Genomic DNA, 27602 nt, shown 5'->3' on the forward strand with positions numbered 1-27602 from the left:
TGTAGTAGGTGACATAAATATTATGTTATAATAATAATGATATTTGTTCCTAGGCGAGTGACTGAAAATAAAAGATATATTTTTGACCTTTGACGAGTGACCGAAAACAAAAGATATATTTAAAGTTTTACCAAAATCTGTTTATAAGTACAATTATTGTGTTTTGCCAATAAAATACGCATATATGCTATTGATATTCGAGCTTACATTTTACCTACCATGTCTTCATCCAATATAAAACAAAATGATGGTTTCAAATGCTAAGACGTTAAGTCGCAGGAACTTACTTGAACAGGGTGCTATTTGTGTTCCAGGTGACCACTCTCCGTCACTACACTGGTAGAAAAGTGACTCATCTGTTGTATATATCATACCTATTTTACAGGTTGGGGTACAGGTAAGAGCGTCGATGGTTCCGTTACATGTAACACTGTCTACCGAGTCTGGTAGAGTAAGATCAGATTTGTGACACTCTGAAAGCGACAAATGATACATTTATGGTATATAGTATGTGACACGGAGTAGGGTCGCATTTCTAACCTTACGGGGTTTATGTGGGTTCTGGTTTTCCCACTACTAAAGAGCCTTGCGCTTGAGACAATTATTAATACACCATACGTGAGTTAAAAACAAAACCTAGTGTGTGTTGTGTGGACGTTAAACCCATTTGTTAATAATAATATGTTGGGAGAATGAAATACAATCCATTTAAATATCTTTTTGTAGAACAAGATTAAATAAGCTGTTAATTTTAGGAATCTACTGTAAATTAAAGTAGTAAAATGTTGTGACTAATGCAGGGTCGTTTCCTTGACCTGAGTGTCAAAGCCTGGGTTAATATATTTATGGATGATAAAACGGCGGGTGTATGACTGTTTCAATATACAAACCTGGACATTCTGGTTGTGTACAAACTTGTGTTTCTGAAGCATTTCCTGTACATGGTCTACCGTCTACATCGGGTGCAGGGTTTGTACACGTTCTTTCTCTAGATCTAAAACCATTATTACATGTTACAGAACACTGCGACCAGTTACCCCAGTTACTCCATCCACCATTTACTGTTTGTGTAAATAAAATACATGTGACACAGGGTACCGTTTCACAAAGCTCACATAACACTTACTGCACAGTATACATCTCTACTGTTAGTCTCAAAATGACCAAGTTACCATGTGCATCAAATAACGTTACTGTCCATTCAATTCCATTCGCTACCATTAAATATGCATAAACGCAATTTTATTGGTCGATTATTGTGAAGCGTGTGTTGGTGCCGCCATTGACTGATATTTGATAATTTCTGTTTCCATGCCAAGTCCAACTCTACCAATTTCAGCTCCATTACATGGTATAAAATGTTTCTAAAATGGGCGTTGGCCACATTTTCCAAGGATATAGAGGACATGGTCACAAATGTTTTCCAGAAGGCTTCACATACCACAAACGATCATTACTATAAACATATTAGAATATCTTACCTATCTCATAATCACAGAGAGTCCCTCTAAATCCACTTGAGCAGACACATGTATAATTTTTTGTAGGAGGCGAATTAATACAGGTAGCATCATTTTCACATAAATGATTCACACAATAATCTGGTGGAATATTACAAGTTGTACCAGTGTAGCCATCGTTACATCTACAGTTGAAACCATCCACTTTATCTATACAGGTATGGTTTCCACAGGGTGAAGATAGGCAGTCATTGATTACTACAAATATACACCACAGGGTTATAATAGACAGTCATTGACTATTACAAAGATAAACCACGAAGATAGACAGTCATTGATTATTACAAAGATAAACCACAGGGTGATGATAGACAGTCATTGATTATTACAAATATAACCCACAGGGTGATGATAGACAGTCATTGATTATTACAAATATAACCCACAGTGTGATGATAGGCAGTCATTGATTATTACAAATGTAAACCACAGGGTAGTGATAGACAGTCATTGATTACTACAAATACAGTGCAGATATTTAAATTCTTTAATCAAGAAAACGCTAAAGAACTTACCGTCACAGGTACTTGGTGAAACAGCAGATACGTTTCTTATCAAAAGGCTGTCAAATACGTCCAACGAAAATAAAATTTCGTCGTCTGTTAAACCACATGTGTTTGTTAAAGATGATATCTGACCAGCTGTCAAAAGTCCAGACATGACTCTCAGATATCGCATAGTTACACCTCAAAAAAGACAAAACGGTCGGATTTTAAAGATACAAGCATTGACATTTCTAATAAATAGTTTATTTATTTATTTATTTTTTGTAGGGTGTGGGGGGTGGGGGTCCACCATAATATCATTGTAGAAATGGTTCAATAGCATTGACTGGGCTTTACGGTACACCCATATCTATGTGTATTAAAATACTTACGGTCACCATGCCTTGATTGAATATGTAAAAACGTCCCATTTCCAGGTATAGATGTACCACTAACAATGTGTGTCGTTGTTTTAAGCTGGCCGAGTGAAAACAGTTTAACACCAGTACTGGTAGAACTGACTGTTACGACAATATGAAACCAAGCGTCCAGGATGCTTGGAACTGATTTAGATACACTATGCCAAGAATAGAAATGACATAGATTAAAATAGATGTTTTATTATTTTGCTACTTTTGTTTCCGTTTACATTTGGTTTAACATCCTACTGTTTGCAAAAGTCAGGGTTAATGAAGATTGGCATACGTCATGCTATAATGGACATTTTGCCCGGAGAGGGGCATTTCTGGCCATTTTTCGTGTACACGAAGGGCTAGACGTTTCTTCTTTGCCGAACCCTACGTCCTGCACCACTGACAAGGGAAATCAGGGTAGAAAATCCCGAGGAACTCTTTCGTCCGATCCTTACTCTCTAGCCAATGTCCTACTGTTCTGCACCGACTAGGCTAACGAAGACGGGCATACGCTATAGTGTGCTATAATGGAAATTGTGTATGCCAGGATAGCGGCAGTACGGCCTACTCTTAGATCGATTTTCAGCTTTCAAGGGTTCTTATACGTGCACGTCAATGTGTATACGGGGTATCGGGTTGTTGTTGAATCGGAAAGACAATACCTTATTCCTTGCCAGGCCTTCCGTCCTGCATCACTGACAAGGGTGGGGGGAGCACAGAGGGACTTTTTGGTCAACACAGGGATCGAACACGGGACCTCAAGGTTAGCGAGCCAATGTCATACTCACTGGGCCACCGTGGCTCCCAGTTGCCCCCTAAGTTGGATATAATTCGAATAGGTTGTATAATAGAATACACTGAAAATGTTTAACCAACCCAGAAATGGTAACAGTGATTTGCTGTCCAATGTGAATTGAGAAATACGAAACTCCGTTGTGTTGTATGCTTATATCCATGCCTTGTTCTTTGATTTGTAACAGAGCAACAAATGTGAATTCGGAAAAGTAACTTTCGTCATACGAACTGTTAGTTCTGGGCGTGAGTCCACTTTCAATATAACCAATATCCTCAAATTCAAAATCAAATTCTGTTAAACGAAAAGAGAAAATAAATAATTTAAATTTAGATTCTATCATCGTGAGATTAACATTTGGGGGTAATGTGCATGCTCTTCTTCGACATAGATCTGTACAGACAGCTGAACTGTTTCTTTTCTTAAAGCTTCTGAAATCCAGGTCTAAAATATCGCACGTTTTACTTTAAGTAAGAGTGGGTGTAGTTCATGACGTTTGATATATGTTTTCTAGAACACCTGATACCACTTTTCAGGAGATTTGTCGTTTTTGGAACGTACCTTTGCAACTGTCGACATCTGTTGATGCTTCCTGTAATGAAGTCTTGCCATTCGGACACCTTAAACAGCTCGTTGAATGAGTCTGATTTTGGAAGGTTCCAAGTGGGCATGGCGAGCATGGTCTAATGCCTGTCTGAGAAAAGTAACCAGCTGCACATATTTCTAGAAAAAATAAAATGAAAATGAAATGAGACGGGGTTTAACGACCTACTGGAAAAAATAAAGTAATATGGTTGTAATTCTAATGATTATATCCCTATAAAATAAACTAAATTTAATCAATGCCCAACAACATATGTGTAAGCATGCATAAGGAACATTTAATAAATCTCACGTGTACAGTTATCTTGGTGCGTAGATGCCACATCTTGAGTAGTTGTTCCATCTGGACACCGTTTACAGATAAAAGAGGCCTCTTCATCTTGATAAGTACCAAGTGGACACGGTTGACAATTATCATTAGTTTTATCATATATCGTTCCAGTAGGGCAGCTGGCTATGAAATTAAAAATGTCAGTGATTAACACATAGTTGAATGAATATATTGAAAACAATTTATTGATTAAAAACAACTACTCGAACGTAAGCAAGAGCAACATTTAACTGGTGTATCACAAGATTTAGATTTAGGACAAATCCAGAAATTACAATCAATTTCAACCGATAATCTAAAAACAAGCAATTGTGAACGAAACAGTTGCAGGTCCGTGGTTTCTACGGCATTTAATTTTTACAACTCTTCAGAGGGGGAGGAGGCACATAGATCCCTCCGTCGTGGGTTTCGTTCCTTTGGCACTGGCTAATTGTCTCCACAACACTTCATTATGTATATCGAAAATTTCGGGACCTCTTTCTGCTGAAAGTGAGTGAACTCGTCGCTGGGCAGATTCTCTAAATTCGAAAACATTTTATTTGGAAAGGGATTATGTAAAGACCGAATGGATATTTCGACAAACAAATGAATTAGAACGATACTTACCACAAGTATTTGTCTGATAATTTGGTTTTAACCCATAATCACAAACTAAATCAGTGGGGAACGTATAAAGAGACTCCTTGTCAGTTCGAACCCCTGGGGCTAGATCATCATATGTGCCATTTTTTATATCAATCTCTATGACGGCTACAACTGTTTTAAGAGCATTTTCTGCTTCTGCAATTCCTTCTTCGTAGGTTTTATTTTCATTAAACTTCACGATGACATCCCATACTAATACAATTTCATTGGCACTCCTTTTGCTGATTGAATGCGATGACTTGGATGAATGAAATTACAGGATACATAATAATGTTAAACAAAATCAGACTCAGTATTGATCAAACTGTTTAAGTCTTAATATTAAATTTTTTTTCAAAGCTTAGCATTAACGGTTTACATTTCTATGGCGCCCCTTAAGTGCACGATTCCACTCTTATATATTTTTTTCTTGCATGATTCCACTCTTATATAATTATTTCGTTTAAACGAAATACTAATTAGTTTCAAGATCTCGTTTTAACGAATTAATTATTTCGATTAATCGAATTAATCGATTTACGATTTAACACATCGACTAATGACCCAAGTGCTCCAAACACCGAATTTTAAAAAAGATATATATTAAAAAAAAGGTCGTGGTCTCTATCGTTCTCTTATCGTTGAGGCGGTAACCCCGGAACTGCGACACAAACTAGGTTATTTCGAGATTAACACATGGTTCAATTTTATTTCAATAATTCGTTTGCTCGTAACACTGGGAGGAGACAGTGAACCCGGAGAAAACAGAGGAGGCTGGACAGGCGACCCTGCTCCTTGTAACGTAGAAGCGGTCAATTGAAAAAAAAAACGCCACTTGACTCAATGACAGAATTCATGGTTTCACTTGCACCACTAGACCACCCAGCCCCTTTCGCTGGAACTGCAGGTCACGGAACACTGAAAATCGATAGGGTTCATACGCTTATGAAACCAATGGTTAATACCCAAATGGAAAAACAAATCTGTTAAAAACTATTGCTTCTATCGGGTTCACAAAAACTATTGCTTCTATCGGGTTCACAAGGTTTTCGTAATGGGGATCATTTATTCTGAAAACCTTATGAACACGAATGAGGATACACTTTAAATCAGTTTTTTTCTTCATAAATTGGTGTGAAGCATTGGTGTTAATGAGAGAACAAACCCTATCGTTTCCCCACACGATCCCCATTAGGAACACCTTGTGAACTTGATAGAAGCAGTAGTTTTTAACATATGTTTTGGGGTATTAACCATTGGGTTCATACGCGTATGCAGGAGCCAAGGTGGCTAAATGAGTAAGACGCTAGCTCGCTAGCTTGGAGGTCGCGGTTTCGTTCCTGTGTTGGTCGAGGAAGTTCAAGATGCAGAACGGAGGGTCTGGCAAGAACAATTGTCAAGTCGTTCGGATTGGACGAACAACCAAGGTCCCGCGTACACATTGACGTGCACGTAAAAGGTCCCTTGGAAGTTGGAATTTACGAATTAATATTTCGTTTAAAGGAATTAATATTTCGTTTAAAGGAATTAATATTTCGTTTAAAGGAATTAATATTTCGTTTAAACGAATTAATATTTCGTTTAAACGAATTAATATTTCGTTTAAACGAATTAATATTTCGTTTAAACGAATTAATATTTCGTTTAAACGAATTAATATTTACGGAACCCCTTAAATGCACGATTCCACTCTTATATATAATTTTTTCGTGCACGATTCCACTCTTATTATAACTAATTCTTTTAAACGAAATATTAATTCTTTTAAACGAAATATTAATTCGTTTAAACCAATTAATATTTCGTTAAAACGAATTAATATTTCGTTTAAACGAATTAATATTTCGTTTAAACGAATTAATATTTCGTTTAAACGAATTAATATTTCGTTTAAAAGAATTAATATTTCGTTTAAACGAATTAATATTTCGTTTAAAAGAATTAATATTTCGTTTAAAAGAAATATTATATAAGAGTGGAATCGTGCACGAAAAAATTATATATAAGAGTGGAATCGTGCATTTAAGGGGTTCCGTAAATTTCATTTCACCGTTCATAAGATGTTATTAGCCGATAAGAACCTGTAATTTTTCAATTGTATCTCGCTCTTTATATATAAGAATTTTAGGGCGTAACTCAATATTATCCACAGTCTTTGACATTACAAACACGAATTAATGTTCCATTCCATTTATCTTACCATGAAACCATGGGCCCCCGATATCCAATATTTAAGACACAGTGAACAATTTTAAAGCTCGTCTATCTTAGGTTCGAAAGAATAGATATTTAGCGCATTTAATGCTAAACGTGCTTGTGATACATCTGGCCTGTGTATCATCACATAATTTGACTATAACCTTTGTGCCATAAACCATCGAAAGAAAGTATAATCCTTCATTCGAATAAATGAACAATTCTAATCTATGTAGACGTATCTCATAATAATGAACTAACCCTCTTCCTTCTTCGGGTACCTCCACATATGACCTGGACATTTTCTACAGCGCAACCTTCTTCTAGCCTGCACAGGAATTCAAATTTTTCCATCAATTTATTAATGAAGTTTTGTTTGATTTGTTCTTTGGCGTCTTCACAACTTCCATCATAATTTAGATATAACTCATTCGTTGCAGAACTCCCAGATCCACGCCTCCTTCCTAATAAGAATAATCACAACATCTTTCTACACAATAACTTGGTCAATTTTTGATGAAATAATTTACATTCTAGATATTATGAGTAGAACATGCATACATTTTCTGCAGTTCACTTTTGGTCATTACTTTGGGTGGTATTGATATAAAACAGCCCTTTCGGTTCTTCTTGGTGATTGATTGATAGAGATGTAGAGCCCCAATATGGCAATAATACAGTTGTGTTAATGTAGAATATCGTCAAAACGATTTCGCCTTGCTGTGCACGTGACACATTCTTTGTTAGAGGTCACAACAATTATGCGTAAAAATATTTTTTACCAATCCAATTTTTATGAAACAAAGTGAATGTCATTTGGGTTGGGGCCGCAAAAATTTGTTTAGATAAAAGTTAAAAACACTTACTAACACAATCGGGTACACTATCGGAAGGACCCCATATTCCAGTAGATGCACAGATGTATAAATTTTGAACGCCCTGTCCTATCTGATATCTGGAACTACACTGTACACTACAGAAGGCACCATCGTTCCATTTGCTACATGATAAAGCGCCATATCTAGGAGCTGTTAAATTTGGACATTTTTCACCTGGTTTAAAATAAATATATTGGTGAAATATATAACCTAAACACGATACGATATAGCATATAAAGTATGGGAATATCAACGTCAGACGTCATACCTCGGCGAGGTGGGGGGGGGGTATAGAATTTTGGAGGGGGGGGGGGGGTACAATGGAAATTCTTATCGAATGTAGAGAGTCCAAATGGTATCTGGATCTTTTTTAGCGATCAGGTCTAGGTTGGTGTCATGGGGGTGGGGGGCAGCTCATGATTCCTCACAGCGGGGTAGAATCACCCTAAGATTTCCGACAAAGATATATTAAGAAAATAACGAAAGCACCCCTGGCCCTATCTCTAGTATCCCCGCTGCACCCCCCCCCCCCCCCCCCATGTCCCCCGGACCATTAACGCTCCTCTAGTTTCTTCGTCTGCAAAATGATGCTGAGTTTGACGTTATAAGCTCGTATCAACTATAAAATCTAATCTTGTAATGTCTCTACTACATACCTACACAAGTAGGCAAGTTTAAATATTTCCAGTATGTCTGCATATTGTCGTCTTTTTCACATGTTATCATCGAATCACCCTCTAACTTCTTATTATGTTTACATCTCATAAAACATGATCCACCCACAACCAGACTTTCACAAGTACTGACAAGATCCATGTCATCTTCAACAAATGTGGGTGGTCTACAAGCGAAGCCTATAAGTGAATGAAAAAAAAAAAATTGTGAAAATAGCGATATTAATGAACATATTTCGCACTTATCGTTAAAAGTTCATGCAGTAGAATCCAAGTTAATCAAGGGCAAATTTAAGCGAGAGAGAGAGAGAGAGAGGGGGGGGGGTCTTTAGCTTGCGCGTAGGGGTCTTTAGCAGTGGGAGGAAACCGGAGGACCCGGAGTAAACCCACGAGGTTGGAGCAAATTTAATCTGAACGCAACTTACGGTCAAAGCCAAGTAAACGTATGTGACACGTCATTTACATCTAAATACAATTCAGTTAGGGTTAAAGTAAGGAACATTTATAAAGTCAGTTTAGAAAGAAAGCTATTTGCGGTGTAAATAAAAATTACAGAAAGTCGGTTACCATTAAAGTCATGAAAAAGAAAGTCAATCAAGGTCGAAGTCAACAGTAGGTAGTTTTATAAAGTAAATGTAACAGAATGTCGTAACATTTACTCTTTTTTTTAAAGTCAGGACACCCGGCTCACCTTTCACAGTTACTGTGAACGTACACGTAACAGAATGTCCGGATTGATCTGTGGCAGTATAAGATATATTGTGCGTTCCAACTGTAAATCTGCTTGAATTATCAGGTCCCTCGGTTTGTTCCAGAATAACGTCATTAGAGTTATCACTAGCTTTGACCATCCAGTTAACCTGTGTATCGGTTCTATTGCGATCAGCTTCTACAATAATATTCTGAGGACAATTGTCAAATACAGGTGGTGTAACATCTGAAATATGAAAATAAAATCACTTTTCTGGTTCAACTACTATATTCATATGCCTAACGGCCATGTTGTTGAGACCTGAAATGCTAGTGAAAGAAAAATGAATCTGTCTCATTACTTTAACTTCTTAGAAAGTAAAACGCGTGCTATGGACGCTCACGTTCGTTCCTCGGGTCCAGTCACATTTACAATGTCTCTGTGTTGGGTGTGTGGTGTTTTACGCGGGTTATTCTTCTTGGTTTCTATGTAGTTGTTATGTCTGGTGCCGTTATCTTGGCTGTAGACTGTCTACAGTCTTCTGTAACCTGTGTTGTGTGTGTGGTGTTTTGTTCGCGGCTTCGTATAATGTATTGTGCTGTTATCTTGGTTGTAGCCTGCCTATAACCACATCATCGAAAGGATCGTCCCTGCATTTGAGTACCCTCCAGATTGTCTCGAAATTATGTCGTTGTCTGGGTGTATTTGTATATTTGTGGTGCGTTTACGCGTTAATGAAAACAAGATTCTCCGTCTCAGTATATATTGGCTGAAAATCTAGCGCGGTTATAATAGACTCAATAGCATAATAAAGACGAATATTGTTTTGGACGCAGCCTAATAATTTTACAATGCAAACGAATATAACATTGATTTAATGTGGAAATTAAATTCTCGCGAAATATTGCACCTGCAATTTAATTACTTTAGTAGTTTAAAATCGAAATAAAAAAAACATTTTAGTAGCTTTATGGTTGTTTACCTGTACAGCGGAATGTTCCAACCCATCTTCCATATTGGTTACATGAGAAGCTACCCCTTGGACTTTGAGCAAACCCATTGTTACATTGGATGGAACACAAAGATTGGTAAATTGGGTTACTCGGACAGGTAATATTTCCATCAGTGATGCGTAGTGGCGGCGTAGTACATTTTACAGCTTTAAAAATTAAAAATCGGAATGAATATATAAACAATAAATGTATTTGGTCTTGCACGCCTTTCAAATTCACAATCTTTAATAAATTCTAAAACATAATCTGGATTTATTTGGCCTATTCGTAGACAACTGGATTGGTATCAATATTATCAAAATTATACATTGAAAATTTTCCATGGTTGCCATAGCAACGGAATGATCTGGTTATTTTAGGAGATCTACCTTCACATCTTGGTAAGGGAAAATTAAAGCTTTCATTCGCCCCACAAGTGAGTATTTTCTGACCAACTACATTATAGCCAATATTACAGGTGAAGGAACAGGTGTCACCATAAATAACCGGATATCTTGAACAAGAATGAGCACCATTGTATGGGCTGGTAGGAGTATTGCACGTTCTCACTGTAAAAGAAACACAATACATAAATGCAGCGCAAAAATTGCTCAAATCAGAAGTGATATCGGATGTTCTAGAAAGCATAAGAATACAACGTATGCTGCAGTGAACGACTGAAAAAAAATTGTCATAATGTTATCTGTTACAAATATATCTGAACTCGCAAAAAGGCCAATAACAATTCTGAGAAAGTCATAATCATGGCGCAAAGGCGATACTGGGAAAACAATAATTATGACGCGAAATCTATAGATGACCTACGTTACGACTGGACATGGGCATCTTCTACTAAATTATACTAAAGAACAGTTTAGGGTCATAGCATGTAGGCATTAATTTCTTGACTCATTTCATTTCATTTCTTGACAAAACAACAGAACAGACATAAACCCAGTACCTTGATGTATATAGTTTAAACATACCCTTTACTTGAAAGTAAAATGAGCAGAAGGCTCTATTTCCTTGTGCATCAACCACCTGATATAAAATAGTATGATACTGAGTTCCATAAAACTTAGAGCCACTGGGTAATCCCCGTATTTGGCTAAACCTGTAGTAATATATAATATATCATTTTAAAGGAAAGGATTGATATGAGATGTAGAATGTAGAATGTAGCCTACTCCCAGATGAAAGATGAAATAGGGTGGGTTTAATGTATTTTTGACTAGCACTGTATTGTTAATGTATGGAAGGCGAGGTAAAATTATATCTGCACAGCGACATTCCCATCTACACTTCTTTGAATTTCAACTGCTAAGGGATATTTTACGTGGACTAACAAGCGTGATCTCGGTTTTCGTCCTATCCGAACGTCCAGACACATTTTTCTACTCAGCGCGGCATGCATCATCTCTGAAGACTTGAAAAACCACGAAGGATGTTCTAGACCCACATTAGGATCCATAGACGGAACATTCTGGTTGTTAATATGCAGCACCAGACTATATCAACGAGGTCATTTACATGGTGCAACGTATACATGGGCAAATGAATCAGAAAAACACCCTCTGCACAGCATCCCCTATACTAGTGCGTTCTAAATAGCACTGCCAAATGCTTTGTAGTCATATGATAAATAGTGTTTATGAAGAGGACGAAATGCACAAAACTAACTAAAGTCTAAATTTTTCGGGTTCACTCCGCCCTGCAAGCTTATGGTTTGTTTGGCGACATATCTGTATTGACAAAAAAACAGAAAATTAATAAACCCGACTTTTTGTCTCCAATCAAATTTGTTTTTGTGCAGTTTTTATTGAAGATAAATCACATAATATCAAGAACATTCCATAATATTATCCTGGGCTAGATACTTCCGTTTATTAGTTTCTATATCTAATGTGCTATCGTAGATATGAAAATTGAGGTCTAAATTTTTATGCTTCATGTTAACTTTCTGTTTGACTTAAATGTGGGCATTACAATTGAAGTCGGATTTGCAGTAAATGTGTATTTTTTTTGATATAAAAGATTTTTTCTTTTACCATAGATAACCCACTCCACCACTTGGTGTTGGAGAGTTCCAGTAGACATTTGCATATGTGTTACCTCGAGCTGCATATTGTATTACAGGTACGGTAGGACATTGTATTGTTGGTAAATAAAAACAGTGATTATAACAACTTTTCCCCCACCACCAACCGCTACATTTTCTGGTACATCTTCTTATACTACGTTTATTCCGATTAGATTCAAATCGGACAGTCGGTGTATTTTCTAGAAATAACAAAATATAATTACTTAAGCCCACATCATGCAAAACTAAAGTTCAAATAGCCTACGAAGTCTGAAGTCACACCCTTATCGAGAATATATATTTGTCTATTGGTTTATAAAATAACAATAGGTATAAAATTTTAATTCATTTACTTACACGCAAATGCAAGCCCAGCATTTGTTTTAAATTCTTCAAATATATTTAATTGAATGTTCTAGCTCCAAACAGATCGTTTTTAACTTTGAAGAAATTATATTTTAGTTTTTTGAAAGCGATAGTAACCCCTACGAGGCAATTTTACCAAAACATCCACCAAATTTAATAAAGATATTAATTAAATATGCACAGATGATATTCAAGTCCGAATGTCCTTATCTATTTAAATGAAATTAATATACCCAATGAAAAATTGTTTTCGTAAAAACATTTAATTTGAATAAACACAACGATTTATGTGTTTGTTCAAAGGGTTTGATATGAATTATATTTTAAAGAATAAGCTCTGAATATTTGAATCTCATATCAGTATTTAGCTATTACAAGATAGCCTAATATAGCCTATCTTGTAATTACAAGATAGCTATCTTGTAATTACAAGATAACCATTTTATATAACTATCTTGTAATTACAAGATGGGTTATATTAGGCTATCTTGTAATTACAAGAGAGCCATCTTGTAATTACAAGATAGCTAACTTGTAACTATCTTGTAATTACAAGATACGGAGTAGCCCATTAGGGTCAATCACATGACCGTAAGCACAAGTCAAGTATGAGTCTAGTAAACTGAGACCACGATGCTCTCTAACGTCATAAAACAATTTTTGTCAAAGCCCTGTATATACGGCTTTGATTTTATTATGCAAATTACGTCATAAATTGGTCGGCTGCATAGAGTTATAAATAGATCAATGACATAACATCCCGGCAAATAGTCGATTTAGATGCATTTGACATGTCCCCATACACATATAAAATGTGCCACAAGCTAAAAAAAAACCGCAAGCACATGCAAACAGACGAAATAATTGTGAGAGTGCCTGATCTTAAAGTAGCCCGTGTTTGTGTTGTTTACTAATTTCTAAATAAATAAAATGGTTTCAGGGTAGAAGCGAAATTTTCTATATAGCATTCTTCTCGAGAACATGTTTCTAAAGGATTTTCTCTGTCTTTCAATTGTCTCTTTGGTGTCAAAAGATGTAGGAAATGCCGTCGAATAACTCTACAGTCAGTTATCTTGTTTGAAGCAGAAACAGGCTTAAAGTTGGTAAGCAAGCCGTATACCTTGCTTGGGACTTGTGCGTATATTGACAATGTTTAAGAACGAAGTTGTGCTTAAGTTTTTTCTTGGAACACATAATAACGTGCTTGTGCTTACACTGAAGTCTACTTAAAATCTAAGCACAAGAACGTTCTTAAGAATTTTCTGGGAACACAAAAGAAGATAAGTTTACTTAAATGCAAAGTATACTTAAAATCTATAAAGCACGAAAAACGTGTTTAAGAATTTTCTAGGAATCAGGCCCTGCTCTATCACCCTTCCTTTTGATAGTTGTTTTGATAATGGATAGTCGGATGGGCGTCAGAACATTAAGAAGCTATTGTTGTCAAGGTATAAATATTATATAATCCTGGGCCCTTATTCACGAAAACTTAAACTAAGATACAATCGAAATTTTAAGAAATACTGCAATTCGATTGGCTGACCAGTCAAATCAATTTGCATAAATCCAATGAAGTTGCAGTATTTCTTAAAATTTCGGTTGTAACTTAGTTTAAGTTTTCGTGAATAAGGGCCCAGGATACAATATAAATATAAAAGATACAACCTTTACAGTTGATGACGTTGCCTTCCCAGTTACCGTTTCTACAGACTCGATAACCTCGTGACGAGACACCAGTGTGAGAACATCCAACTAAACACTTGGTACCGTGTGAAACCATCCGACCATGTGACACTTCTCCATTCTCGGTTATACATTCTATCCTGAATTGTCTCAACAGATCTGTATCACATTTTACCTGTAAATGATTTTTTTTAAAAATTGTGTTAAATCCAATTAGGGTTTCATTCATAAAGTTAAGATTTAAAGGGTCCTTAATTCGGCTACAGAAAAATATGATCGTTTATATACATAAACATCGAGGTCAAGATAGTATCTAACCTAGATTTCTTTTGATTCAATGAGCCTCCTTACCATATAAATATCGTTTTTCTTTCCTTGTTATTGTTTAATTTAAACAAGGTAAAGGGGACGTTATGTGTATTATTAATACGTTTTTGAAACGTTAAAAAGGTTTACCTGAAAATCAATATGACTTGACAGAACACAGCGGTTCAAAACAGCTAAATTTAACAGTGTAAGACACAACCTTATTCCTGCAAATAGCATAAATATGAGTAAATACGTAAAACTAGTTTGACTAAAATCTAAATTTTAAATTTGCACCAATCTCACCTCATCAAAATGTAATTTGAACAGGTTATGGATTGGAATACATCAATATGTCCACAATCAAAATATGTTCACATTTCATTCCATTCTATTGCTCATCTCAAAACTTATTTTACTAGATTGAACATACCGCAGTGCTCCCTACGCGGTGTGCTCTTTCCCAGCACAAAATGGCTGACTAACGAGGTAGGCCCGGGTTCGATCCTGGTGTCTTTGATATAGGGTGGTAGGTTTGCCAAGGAAAGGTCGTTCCAATGGAAAGAAAATCTGAGGTCTATCCGTGTTTTCATTGGCGAGGACGTAAAAGAACCCTTGGCTGTAAGAATTGGCAAAGAGAAAGCCGAAATGTTGTTTTCCAGTAACACTGCTTGGTGTATGGCCGTAGTCATTATATAGCCCGGTTGATGTAGAATAGTAGGAGGTTAAACCTCATTTCATTTCATTTCCAGGCAAAAAACAAAAAACAAACAAAAATGCTAAATACTTACCGCACGAGGCTTTCTCCATTTCCACGGTTATCCACAAGCCCTACTGCGAGTTGGGTTCTCTACACCAAACATTTTATAGCAAAAAATCGGACCAATGATATTCAATATCCTGTTCGGTTTGTTTGTTGTCGCCAATGTCTAACCAGTGGTGTGCGACAATACAATATTTAACCTTAGCACTTTTGAAGTTAAGTTTAGTATACAAAATATACACAGAGAAAAACGTATCGCAACACCCCTATTTGAATAAAGTGCTAGTGTTTGATCAGATATATAAGCTATTTTACGTTCGGGAAGGTATTCAATCTTCCTGAACCAGCACAAGGAAACTCTGATCGAGTAAAGGAAGATAACAAAAACAGAAGTTTAAACAGGCATTAAGCAAGAGCTAAATATGTCTATTGTGGGTCTTTATTTGGGCCTTTTAAATTAATAATTAGACATTAGTTAATATGACAAAACCGTAATCAACTCTTATTAAGTAGATTAGAACGGATCGGCCATTTAATGATTGACGTTGTACATAATCTTTAAGTGGCATTTAGCGATTGGAAAACACATTAATAGAACACAATTTTTATCAAGTGCTTGATAACGATAAGAGGATACTTGTCGAAACGTCGTGCTTTTAGAATAAACCAGTGATTGTTTCCCATAAAAATTGTGTTCTATTAACATTTAATGATTATTTAATCTAAAATGGATAATAGGGATTTTGTTTATTATTTTAACAGTGGTAGCAATGACAATCGAGGGTACACTGTTCTTCTAACGGAGTAACGCCGATGACTCGGCTCAGAGCGAAGTACTTTTACTGAAATTTTCAACATATTTCGCTATTTTAGCAAGAACTACCAGTGCTTCATCTAATCTTACCTAATAGAGGATTTAATGATATTCTGTCGACTTCAAAAATAGAGGCGGTAAGTGAGTTAACCAAGTCCAAACATAGTGTAGCTTTCGCCAACCGGACCACGTGTTCAACTCTACACCCCGTTGACTAAATGACACGTTCGATCTTTGCTAGCGCTAGGCTGTGCATTCCTGGTGTAGAGTCTTATCCAAATCCAAATCGTCTGACAGATTTACCTTTGTCGTCCATAAAGTTGGGCCGTGTGAGAAGAGAATGATTGTCAAGCAGGGGCACTACACCCCTGTCCAGGATGTCGCTTTGGGTTAGTTTGCCATTGAGATTACCCTGTTAGCAGTGGAAGCTTTCCCTCATGATAAAGCCGTTGCCGAATAGAACCTGCTCTAGCATGTTCTTCTGTGCATGTCATCTTCCTGCACTACGTCGTCATGCCCTATACATGGTTACATCACTGATGTCTTCCTTCATGCCCCCACTGTGAATGGTTCTAAGGACTTCCTTTGAACAAGTTTTGTAATCATTTGCTTATTTAAGAGTTACAAGCCTTTTAACTTGCGTAATTCCCAATTAAACTGTTTCCAAAGTGTACTGCACGTGGCTGAACATAATATAATAAACCAATTCCCATTGAAAACATACCGCATAATTGTACTTAAAATGGCCGGCCTACAAGAATTAGTGAGCGCACGACGTCACTTGCCATATATGGATTCCATATCCATATACAGATGCTAATCATATTCGGTTATAATAAAAAAAAAATCCTTATAAGGAAAGCGATGGGCGGGCCTCATCGACGCCATACCTAGCGAAATTCCACCTTGGTGATGGTATGGCGTACTGCACGTCATTAGAAACATCGCTTCGAAAATGTAGAACGAATAACCATAAAGAAAAACTGCTCGATAACTATTAAATGACCCACTCTTCACTATTCCCTATGACGCCAAGTTCCAATGACGACGTGCTCGGCACCATGTCAGTCTTCCAGCCTTTTTGGTCACGTGACAAGACAAGTCGTCTTGTGGGTCTCTTAGCGCCACATTACAGCTGATTTGAGACGAAAACGAACAGGTCTGTTGCATAGGGGGTAATGCGATAACCACTCCATTTTCAACATAGTGCTTGCAAAGTCCAACTAAGGCATGGGCCAAATGAGCCCAGGCAAAGGGCCTCGCGGTTCATTACGTCTAGCGGCAGACTGGGTGAGTCTGCGAACTCTCAACCAACTCTGTGATTGGTCGAAACCCGTGACGTAGGCGATCGTGCCATTATATGTCATTTCCGCGCCTATATTCCATTCGGAACTAAAGACACTTCGTATTTGATATTACGCGCACGTGCCGTTCAAAAGAACATGCATGCCATTTGAAAGGATAGTATGGCCTAGGGGCCCGTCCATTTAAGCTGGGCTTTGAGTGCTCAGCTCAAAAGGATTATGTCGAACGAGTCTCAAACCTATGGCGGCTGGTATCGATCATTCTATATTCTCGACTTTGTTGGATTAAAGGCACGGCAAGTCTAAATAATTGTAAGGCGACAAGTCGACAGAATTGACCCGACAAATCGACAAAATGAAGGCTACCATTGTCGGGTAATTTGTCGCGTTGTCGCCTTGTCGCTCTCACGAATACGATTCTTTCGACCTGTCGTGCCGCGACTTGTCGCCTTCAAAACTCGACAAGTCGAGAATGTAACTGCCAACATATCAAACAGATATGGAAGCGTACAGGAGTCAATAGCGCAATAGATACCGCAATAATATTTAGTTTATTAGTCAACATATTGTAATCATTGCGATGATTTTACCCCCTAAAAGACAATTTTTGCCGATTTAATTGAATCGACGTTCCATGTTGTAGGTCGTCATTTCTATCTACGATCGCTTTTTCGCGATAAGATATTGATATTCTTAAGCTCTGTCAACATATTCCATTTCACCGTCGTGTATTTCAATATAGCGCATGGCGATATTTACAGAACATTGCGAACATTGCAAAATATTGTTTGCATTAATGTCAACAAGTTCTTTAAATGACAAAAGCACTGGTCACTATACGACGACATCTCGGGATTTCTTAAGTCGCAAAAGTATTTAGATTGGTTTATATATATATTTGCATTATTGCGATTTTTGTCCTAAACAAGAGGATAGCTGTTCAGTTGGTAGCTGGCACTTGCATAACAAGCTGGGGCTTTATTAGACGAAAGAAAGACAGCATTAATAATAATAATAATAATAGTAATCCATCTTGTATAGCGCTGGTACATTCGGCAAAACTGCTCAGTGGCGCACAAATTTATGTTTAAAATCACTTAAAACACTCCTTAAAACTCAGTTTAAAAGATTAATGATTATTAGCACTGTAAACATATTTAAATCACGGATTAAAAGCCATATTAAAAAAGTGTGTTTTGGCATTCTTCTTAGAACTTGGGGCAGAACAACTTTGTTTAATGGAAAGGGGCAATTTATTCCGCTCTTGGGGGTAGGCGAAACAGAAGGCTCTTTCTCCAAATTTGGTGTTTGTTTTGTGTGCTTTGAGTTGTAGTGGAACTGATGACCTGGGAAATGTTGGGGAATATATAGATGAATTAAATTTGTAAGATAGGCCGGAGAATCGGAATTGTTGAGGCAGTTATAGGTGAGGGTGTTGATTTTGAAACATATTCTGTAATTTATAGGTAGCCAGTGTAGATTTGCAAGGATTGGAGTTATATGTACTCTAATGTTGGTTCTTGTGATAATTCGGGCTGCTTTGTTTTGAATAGATTGTAGTTGGTGGATGAGATATGATGGTAAACCGTAAAGAAGTGAATTTGAATAGTCTAGTGCAGATGTTCGAAGGCATTGATGAGCAATTGTGTGGTATTATATCGGCAACTGGTGTGGTGTAGGAAGTAAATAGCAGTGGGCCGAGTACTGATCCTTGTGGGACGCCGTAGCGAAAACACTTTGGCTTAGATTTTAATAATAATAATAATAATAATATATATTTATTCGTACTCAAAGTACAATATAATACAATACACTTACAAAAAATAAATAAATATATATATATATATATATATATATATATATAAACTTATTTTGTACACAGGTATTCTAATATACAATTTAGATGTTCTTTATTTTCATTACTTCTGTCAATAAGATAAATCATATCAGAAATAGCACCAGCTGTCATAGAAACATCAATGTTAGCATTATTTTCATCACATCGAACAACTTTGGACAGGATGCAATTAATGTTTGTAACAGGAATATCATATTTACAGAGGTTGTATTTAAAACAGATTAAATTTAAATTATTACAAGTGCTAGAACAACTTCCACTGAGAGCTAGTAGGCCACTTATTTTGGTACATTCATTGTCACTTTTGGAGATATTTTTAAAAAAAATTTAAGGAATCTTTTGAAAAGTTGGACATCGACGTTAGAGTCGCTACATATAACGATAACTTCTTGCTTTCTACCAGTAAGATAGGACTGGAACCAGTCTAGTGCAGCACCATTTACACTGAGTCTAGAGGATAGGCGTGTATGTGAAGAGAATGGAAATTGTATGTATTTAGTTTGAATTTCACTTTCTTTTTCTCTCTCGTCAGTTTTCTTACGAAGAAGGAACATAAGACAAAATGTTCGTGCTATATTAGAAACAATTTTTGCGTCTTCAAAGGGAAGGTTTTTTTTTTATTAACGTCGGTTATAGGATTATGTGGAAACTAATGTCAATTGCGGTATGCCCGCACCACATCGTGCTGTTCGTTTAGCTTTGCAGACAATGACTCCAGAATTGGTTAATGCGCTGATAAAAGTTAAACTTACCGGTCTAGTGGCGCGATGGGCGACGACTGGGCGAGTTTGCGATCTCTCAGCCTTCTCTGTGATTGGTCGAACGCATGACGTAGGCGATCGCGACATTATATGTCATTTTCGCGCCTATATGCCATTTGTAACTGAAGAGATCCCCTTCTTGTATTGCAGGCCGTTTAATTGTGTGTTACACACGCGTGTCATTCAAAAGAACATATATGCCATTCGAAAGGATAGTCTTTTTGTAGCGGTAGGGGCCCCGCGATTCTAGTATGACCTAGACACCCCCTCCATTTAAGCTGGGCTTTGGGTGCTTGGCGCAAAAGGATGACCTCGCACGAGTCTCAAAACTACGGTGGCTGGTATCGGCCATTCTATATTCTCGACTTGTCGGATTGTTAAGGCGACTAATCGTGGCAGGACATTCGAAATAATTGTATTTTGTCGACTTGTCGGTTTATTTGTCGCGTTGATGGGTTGATTTTGTCGAATTGTCGCCTTCACAACCCGACAAAATTATTTCAACTTGTCGTGCCGCGACCTGTCTCCTTCACAACCCTACATATAATTGCCACCATACAAAACAGGCGTACGAGAACGCAGAAGATCGACTATTGGTGATCAAACTAACGTGCAATCTGTCTCCTGGACATCTCAGCATTCATCATGACAATAACTTGCCATCTTTTCCGTGTAGTGCGTTGTCAGGGTTCCATTGTGAAATACAAACAGTGAACACATGGATTTTAAACATTTCATCGGCCCAATGACTGATTTCCCAACCATGTTTTTCATGATGAATCATTCCTGCCTAATTGTGCCAAAGGTCTATTACGCGTTGCACTGCTGCAGTGGTATATATGGAGGATATGATGTGCAATTTCGAATATATTAATTTACGTAATAAATTACTCATGGGTGCATAAACATCTGGGTGTTGCAATACTGTGTATATATAAAAATTCAAATGTTGACAAGCAGTGGCGAGCAGAAGTTTGGTGGTGCCATGGGCCAACCCCTTGATTTTGCCACCTCAAGTTTCGAGCATATGTACTAAGAAAATGTGAAACGAGGTCATTTTGTTAAAAGAGATGAAATAAACTTTTTATTCAAATCAAACAGGACAGCTTGTACAATGAAGTTAACAACGATCATTTTTTTTTTTTTTTGGGGGGGGGGGTCTTTGTAGCTGAAAAGCTGTTTGCGTCAGTTGTTCCACTACGTGGATTATAATTTACGTTATTTACGTTATTTGAAAGGAGCGATCTCCGGGTAATTCAAAAAATTCCCCTTGCAACTTTCGATTTCGATTTTTTATTCATAAGGGTGAATACTCATATTGAAATTCCAAAGAAGACAAAGAAGTTTTTTTTAACTATTTATCATAACATTTATATCGTTCTCTTATTTTTTGTCATTAACAATTGTACTGTTATTATAACTGTCAATTACAATGTATATGTGGAGGTAAGTTTTCGTAACTGTTGTCCCAGCCGTTTGTACTGTATTTATGTTCTAGTACAATAAACTACATGTATATTTAAACCAACTTAACAATAATTTAATTCAACCAACTAAACATAACAATCCGGGTTAAACGTTAACTGCCAAATATTCTATTAACCTCATTTTACAATGTTTATTTACATCAGTAGACAAGTCAGCTTTTAATCTATGGTTTGAAAGAAGTGAATAATCTCATTTAATATTGCATTCAATGCAGTATAAAGCAAATTTTTCTAAGTAACACAAGCATGTATTCCAATATCTTTTAACATGCATATGGGGTCGAAGGGGGACACACTTAGAACTATGATAGAATACCAAGATAACTCGATCCCAATTTAACTGAACATGTATTAAAGCTAAGCTATTCTGGGCGGGGGGGGGGGGGGTCCTTAAAATAATTGCAAATAGATGTAGCTTGCCAGACCACTAAAGAGTTTACCAAAGAAATGGTAGTGTGCTATTGGGCTCCATCAGTAAACACACGATGACTTAGAGAGTTAGACACAATACCTGTAGACTTCAATGATACTTCTTCATTTTGGTCATGAATTATAGCCCCTAATTGTACGAAAAATCACGTTCTTAGCTTATGGGCCCTGTAGAAGTCACAATGTGCATTCAATTTTAAAAACCGTTTCAACATATAATCGTTACACCCCAATGAAGATTGAATTCGAATTTCGTAAAAGTCCGTCCGAAACTGCCGGACAAATTGGTCGCTCCTTGTACGCAAAAAGTCTAAAAGTATGAAATACCAAGGTTGTAATACCAACCTTCTAGAGTTCACAATTTTTATCCGATTTAAATGAAGCTTAAAATATATGTTTTTATCCAGAAGGTGTGGGTTCTTCTTTCCGACCCTAACATTCTGGATTATGGTACCTGATTGTAGCTTGTTTGGGTATCTTGCATTTTTTAGTTTATTTCGGTGTACTTTAGAACATCCCAAACGTTTACCAACTTTTGCGCACCGGAAAGCAGTCAAATCTAAGATGGTTGATTTTCTCCTAATCAATATACAATAAAATCGTAAATTGTTAGTTTAAGAACCTATAAAAATACATTATGAACATATAAATTATTACTTTGGGGTCACTCTTTCATTCGAAGATACACCCAGTCCCAGTTGTGTTAACTGGTCCCTTTAAGCAGTAAAAATTGGTAAATTCCAAGCAGTGATACGTGATACGTTTCGGTAATCAATACCTTCTACGTTGAATTAATCCCACATCCCCACTCAGTCATAAACTTGCATGTTATAGAGCATTTCCGACAGTCTATTTTTCAAAATCTTCTTGGCGAGGTCCCCAATGGACTCGCTACTTTGGCGCTCACAAGGGGAATTCATTGAGGTTCGCAAGTCCGTTCGTTTGACATTTTGTTCTCTAGTCGGATAAACTAGTGATCAGGCGACGAACGGTATCTGGCAGATCTATTTATCTCGACGATCGGTGCCTGACAGAATACTGTAAGACAGCATTTCCGGCAGTCTATTTTTCAAAATTTTCTGGGGGAGGACTCCCTACTTTGACGCTCGTGAGTGGGCTTCGTCGTGATTCGCAAGTCCGTTCGTTTGACACTTTACCTCATCGATCAGTGCCTGAAATACTGCCAGGCTGCATTTCCGGCATCCTGTTTTTCAAAATTTTCTGGGGGAGGCCCCCTACCCCTAGTTGAAGCTCGTGCCTTTGCCCCCTTAACCTTGGACTTTGCCCCAGCTTTGCTCCTCCAACCACCGACGGCTGGCGCCGCCACTGATTCCAAGATGGCACCGGAAAGCAGTCAAATCTAAGATGGCCGACATTCTCCTAATTACTGTAAAATAAATTCCTAAACTGTTGGTTTAAGACCCTATAAAAATGTATTATCAACATATAAATTATTACATTGAGGTCAATCTTTCATTCGATTATACACACAGTAGCTGGTTACTAAGCAATAAAAATTTGTGGACAATCATTTGACTAATCAATGTACAAGGAAATCATAAACTATTGGTTTAAGACCCTATAAATGTATTATGCACGCATAAATTATTGTTTTAGGGACATTCTTTCATTTGAAGATATGCCTAGATATTGGGAAAATCAATATACAATGTACAAGAAAATCCTAAACGGTTGAATTCAGCACGTATTAGGAAGATATCAATTAATGATTTTAGGTTGTTCTTTCATATACCCAGATATACCCAGTGGTGGTAACTGGTCACTTATACCATTTTGAGCACCCACCTCCACCCCCACCCCCACAACCTGCGACCGAGAGTCAAAATTTACGAATAGGCTTAACTCTGCATTGCTTTGGTATCAGAATAGTGCGCTACTACAAAGGGTTCTTTTACGTGCACGCCAATCTTTACACGGGACCTCAGTTTCTTTTCCCGTCTGAACGACTATAATAATGTTCTCCCTTGCCAGGCCCTATGAGGTCCTCCGGGTTAGCGACCCAACGTCATACCATCTGAGCCATATACTAAACTTTGGCCTTACCTTCAGGTTCCACGAAATGCATTGCCAGTAGCTGACATCGAATATCTTGCCACCTTTGCTCCATCAAAAAGCAATTTAAAATTTTAGTGATAAAATGTGTTACTTATAGCATTCTCATTCCAAAAATCAAAGATCTTAGAGAAATATCCGGCAGTTTTGATAAAAGCCGCTTTTAAATTTCGCGCTCCATATCTCCGCCCAATCAAACGAAATGGAGCGTTTTGAGGAGTTCCTTGTTGATCAGGCGCTTCATAATATAAGCATGGCAACCCCCATGTATTATTATTATTCACATGTAAGCAATTAAGTTGAAGGTTAAATATTAAATCTTGAATATATTCAGGTAGGACAAATTTAGGACCATTGCTGAAGAGTGGCTGAACAAAGTCGGAAATAAAAAGGTTATGGCTTTTTTTTATAAACAATATGTTTATTCAGGATGTCTGAATGGGATTGGGGAACAGACTTAGGCTATGTAAAACCCTTCTCCCTATGTAAAACCCCTCTCCCTAAATCTACGACCGTGTACAGGTAATTCGAATTTGAAAATAATTTCAGGGATGAAGTGTTTCACCCAATTAGCTAACAGAAGAGATACAAAAGTAGGTTTTGATTAGTAGGATCAGTATTTCATGAAATGATTACCGTACAGTTGGAAGACCAGAAGCGATTTGCCACGGTAAACAGTTACTTAAAAATAAATGTTTAGAAACTTTGTTAATAATCTACATTTGTTCATCAATTTGTCTTTTGATAAATAAGTTCCTGTCTGCAAACTCACAGTGGACATTTGATAGCTAAACATACAATGTAAATAAACTTGTGTTTACCTGATATAACCCACCTAGGCCTTGATTATGGACAATAAATTCCATTTCTTTATTCATTAATACATCCACCGTCATTTATTTCAGAACTGACAATTACAGATCATCCAGTTATGTAATTCACCATTACATAATTTAAAAGTAAATGGTTATTTTACCAGCAGAAAATATGATGGATAAATTACATACCTCATCTACTGATACAAACAATACTGACACATCAACTTTTTTGATGAACTGAATCCAACAAGAACTAGGGGATCACGTGGCTAAGTGGGTAAGACGCTGGCTCGCTAGCCTGGAGGTCGGGTATTCGATCCCTGCATTGGCCGAGAAAGTTCATCCAGATTTTCCGGTATGGTTTCCCCATTTAAGGGATGCAGGACGGAGGGCCTGACCAGGACAGCTGTCTAGTCGTTCGGATGGGACGAAAAACCGAGGTCCCGTGTACATATTGGCGTGCACGTAAAAGATCCCATGGCAGATGGAATTCGATATAAGACTAGGCCGTAGCGCCGCTGCCCGGGCAAAATTTCCCTCATAGCACACTGTATGGCGTATGCCTGTCTTCATTAGCCCAGTTTAGGAGCAGAACAGTAGGACGTTAAACCCCATTTCATTTCACTTTGTATAATTAATGCCAATTCGTTATGGGGAATAAATTCTACTATTAAAGTGACAGTGATGATATTTTGTTATAAACATTCCTCATTTTTGCATTATGTATTGTTTAATGGTCGAGAGCGAGACATTAAGTAATATATTGTAACAACAAGAGGACCGTCAGGTCCGAGTGTTTTTACAATATATTACGCAATGTCTCAGCTCGAGACCATTAAACATCTTAAAATACAGACACTCCGCACGTGCGTTTACAGTGAAATACGTCACTCGAGTCTAATATTTGACAAGGTACGATTGGCAAGTTGCCCGTACGATTATTTGAAATAATGGTACGCCAACATCAAAGGGTGACGTCACATCTGTATTTTAAATGGTTTTAATTTGTGTTTTTATGCTCACATTTTTGTGCACACTAAATGTTTGTCTGTATAAATACTGTCTATTTTTTTTTAAAACTTTTATGTTTTTCATAACCGCTTTCTCTTCAGCAATGTGTAAAAAATAGATTGGACTATTGAAGAGAAATGAACTGAGCTTAACACCTTAGTCCATAGACCTTTGTGGGTTAGTCCCCCCCCCCCAACTGCAAATGAGCAGTCCCCCAAACTATGTACCTGACCAAATCAAGAGTACATTTAGACCTTTTCTTTCTTGGGGTGGTGACTGAATGGTTTAACATATACGCGTTCGATTAAATCAATTGTCGTGATTTTGATTCCAAGCTTGTACGTGACAAGGAGTCCAACCACATGTATTTTACTTTCTCGATCAACACCGTGGCCGCCAGTTATGAAATGGGGTTTAACATCCTACTTTTCTGCACCATCTGGGATAATGAAGACAGGTATACGCAAGATTATAGTATGATGTGTGGTACTTTTGCTGAACAGCAGCGTTATGGTATAATCCATTTTCAAATTCTGTCAAAGGGTTCTTTTACTTGAAAGACAACGTGTACACAAGTTTTCGGGCCTGTCCGAATATAAGGCCCTCCGTCTTGCACCAGTGAAAACAGAAATTAACGCTGGAAAATCCGGAGGTACTTTCTTGGCCAACTTTGGGTAGGATCGAACCCAGGACCCCTGGTTAGTGGGCCACCATGGCTCCTGATTTCTCTACCAACCAGGCTGATAAAGACAGGTATACGTATGGAAGCCTATGAGTACTCTTTAGCTCCTTCTGGTCTGGACATGCTAAGCCGAGAAGTTGCAAGAAGTGGTCGATCTCGTTCAATTGTGGGTTCACTTCCCTATGAGATTCAGCACAAAGGCAGGAAATAATCAGTACGAAGCCAAGAAATTTCTTAATTTCGCCTTGTTCATTTTTGCCTTTGCGCTGAACCTCAGAGCGAAGCTGCGAGATTAGGACCATTTGTCACGGCTTTCTGGCCTTACACTTAGTCAACGTGAAGGCAAGAAGGGGCGAAGGGATACTTATCCATATAATGTGCTATGAGGAATTTTTGCCTACACAGCGGTACTACGACCTACTTTTTTTATTTTGAATACCAACTGTTCAGGGTTCTTTTATGCGCCACACCAACGGATCTCCTGGTTAGTGAGGCAGTGCCTGGGAGGCGGGATGGATCGAGAATATTTGAATCCCCACGTCAACCCAAGCAGCAAAAAATTCAGATTAACATGTTTCGCAGAAACACAATAATTAGTGATTTTCATACGGTTTTTGGAGTATGGGGTGGGGCTAGGGATCATAGGATACTGCCTGAGTGGCGGGCACAGATCATATTTTACTCTTCAGACTGAATGAACTCACGTTGAGTGGTACGTTCTATTTATCTTAAAAAATTTCTATATGTAGAAAAAAGAGACATTGTCTCTGCATGTGTAGTAAATAATAAACCACGTGTCAACGATTGGCTAATTAAAGACGCGTGACCAGTACCTATGTCCAAATAAGGTTTAAAGAGTAAGCTTCCGCAGTAAAATAATCCGCCAACTGTGAGCGCTAAATAAAAATACTGCGGTTAGAACCTCAGAACTGACGATATTTTCATTCAGAATACGTATGCTCTATTA

General features: G+C 37.4%; 1 protein-coding gene across 1 annotated transcript; it reads right to left on the reverse strand.

Moving 5' to 3' along the window:
• Window positions 1-1933: 1933 nt before the first annotated feature.
• On the reverse strand, window positions 1934-15503 carry LOC126832430 (sushi, von Willebrand factor type A, EGF and pentraxin domain-containing protein 1). The gene is made up of 18 exons (XM_056098641.1): window positions 15427-15503; window positions 14786-14862; window positions 14312-14504; window positions 12249-12480; window positions 11187-11314; window positions 10590-10769; window positions 10191-10367; window positions 9209-9454; window positions 8500-8697; window positions 7832-8017; window positions 7227-7429; window positions 4752-5028; window positions 4107-4268; window positions 3773-3934; window positions 3295-3505; window positions 2398-2582; window positions 2036-2206; window positions 1934-1977 (listed from the first exon to the last, which is right to left on the reverse strand). The coding sequence occupies exons 1-18, from the start codon at window positions 15443-15445 to the stop codon at window positions 1934-1936; spliced, it is 3051 nt and encodes a 1016-aa protein (XP_055954616.1). The 5' UTR covers window positions 15446-15503.
• Window positions 15504-27602: the final 12099 nt, after the last annotated feature.

The sequence above is a fragment of the Patella vulgata genome, chromosome 1 (genome assembly GCF_932274485.2).
Source record: "Patella vulgata chromosome 1, xgPatVulg1.2, whole genome shotgun sequence".
In the NCBI taxonomy this organism is placed as follows: Eukaryota; Metazoa; Mollusca; class Gastropoda; family Patellidae; genus Patella; species Patella vulgata.

Coding starts and splice junctions, on each gene's coding strand:
- LOC126832430 (XM_056098641.1), bottom strand. Junction 5,029..7,226: donor GTACCCGAAGAAGGAAGAGG/GTTAGTTCATTA, acceptor CATTCATCCAAG/TCATCGCATTCAATCAGCAA. Junction 2,583..3,294: donor ATCACTGTTACCATTTCTGG/GTTGGTTAAACA, acceptor TTCTTGGCATAG/TGTATCTAAATCAGTTCCAA.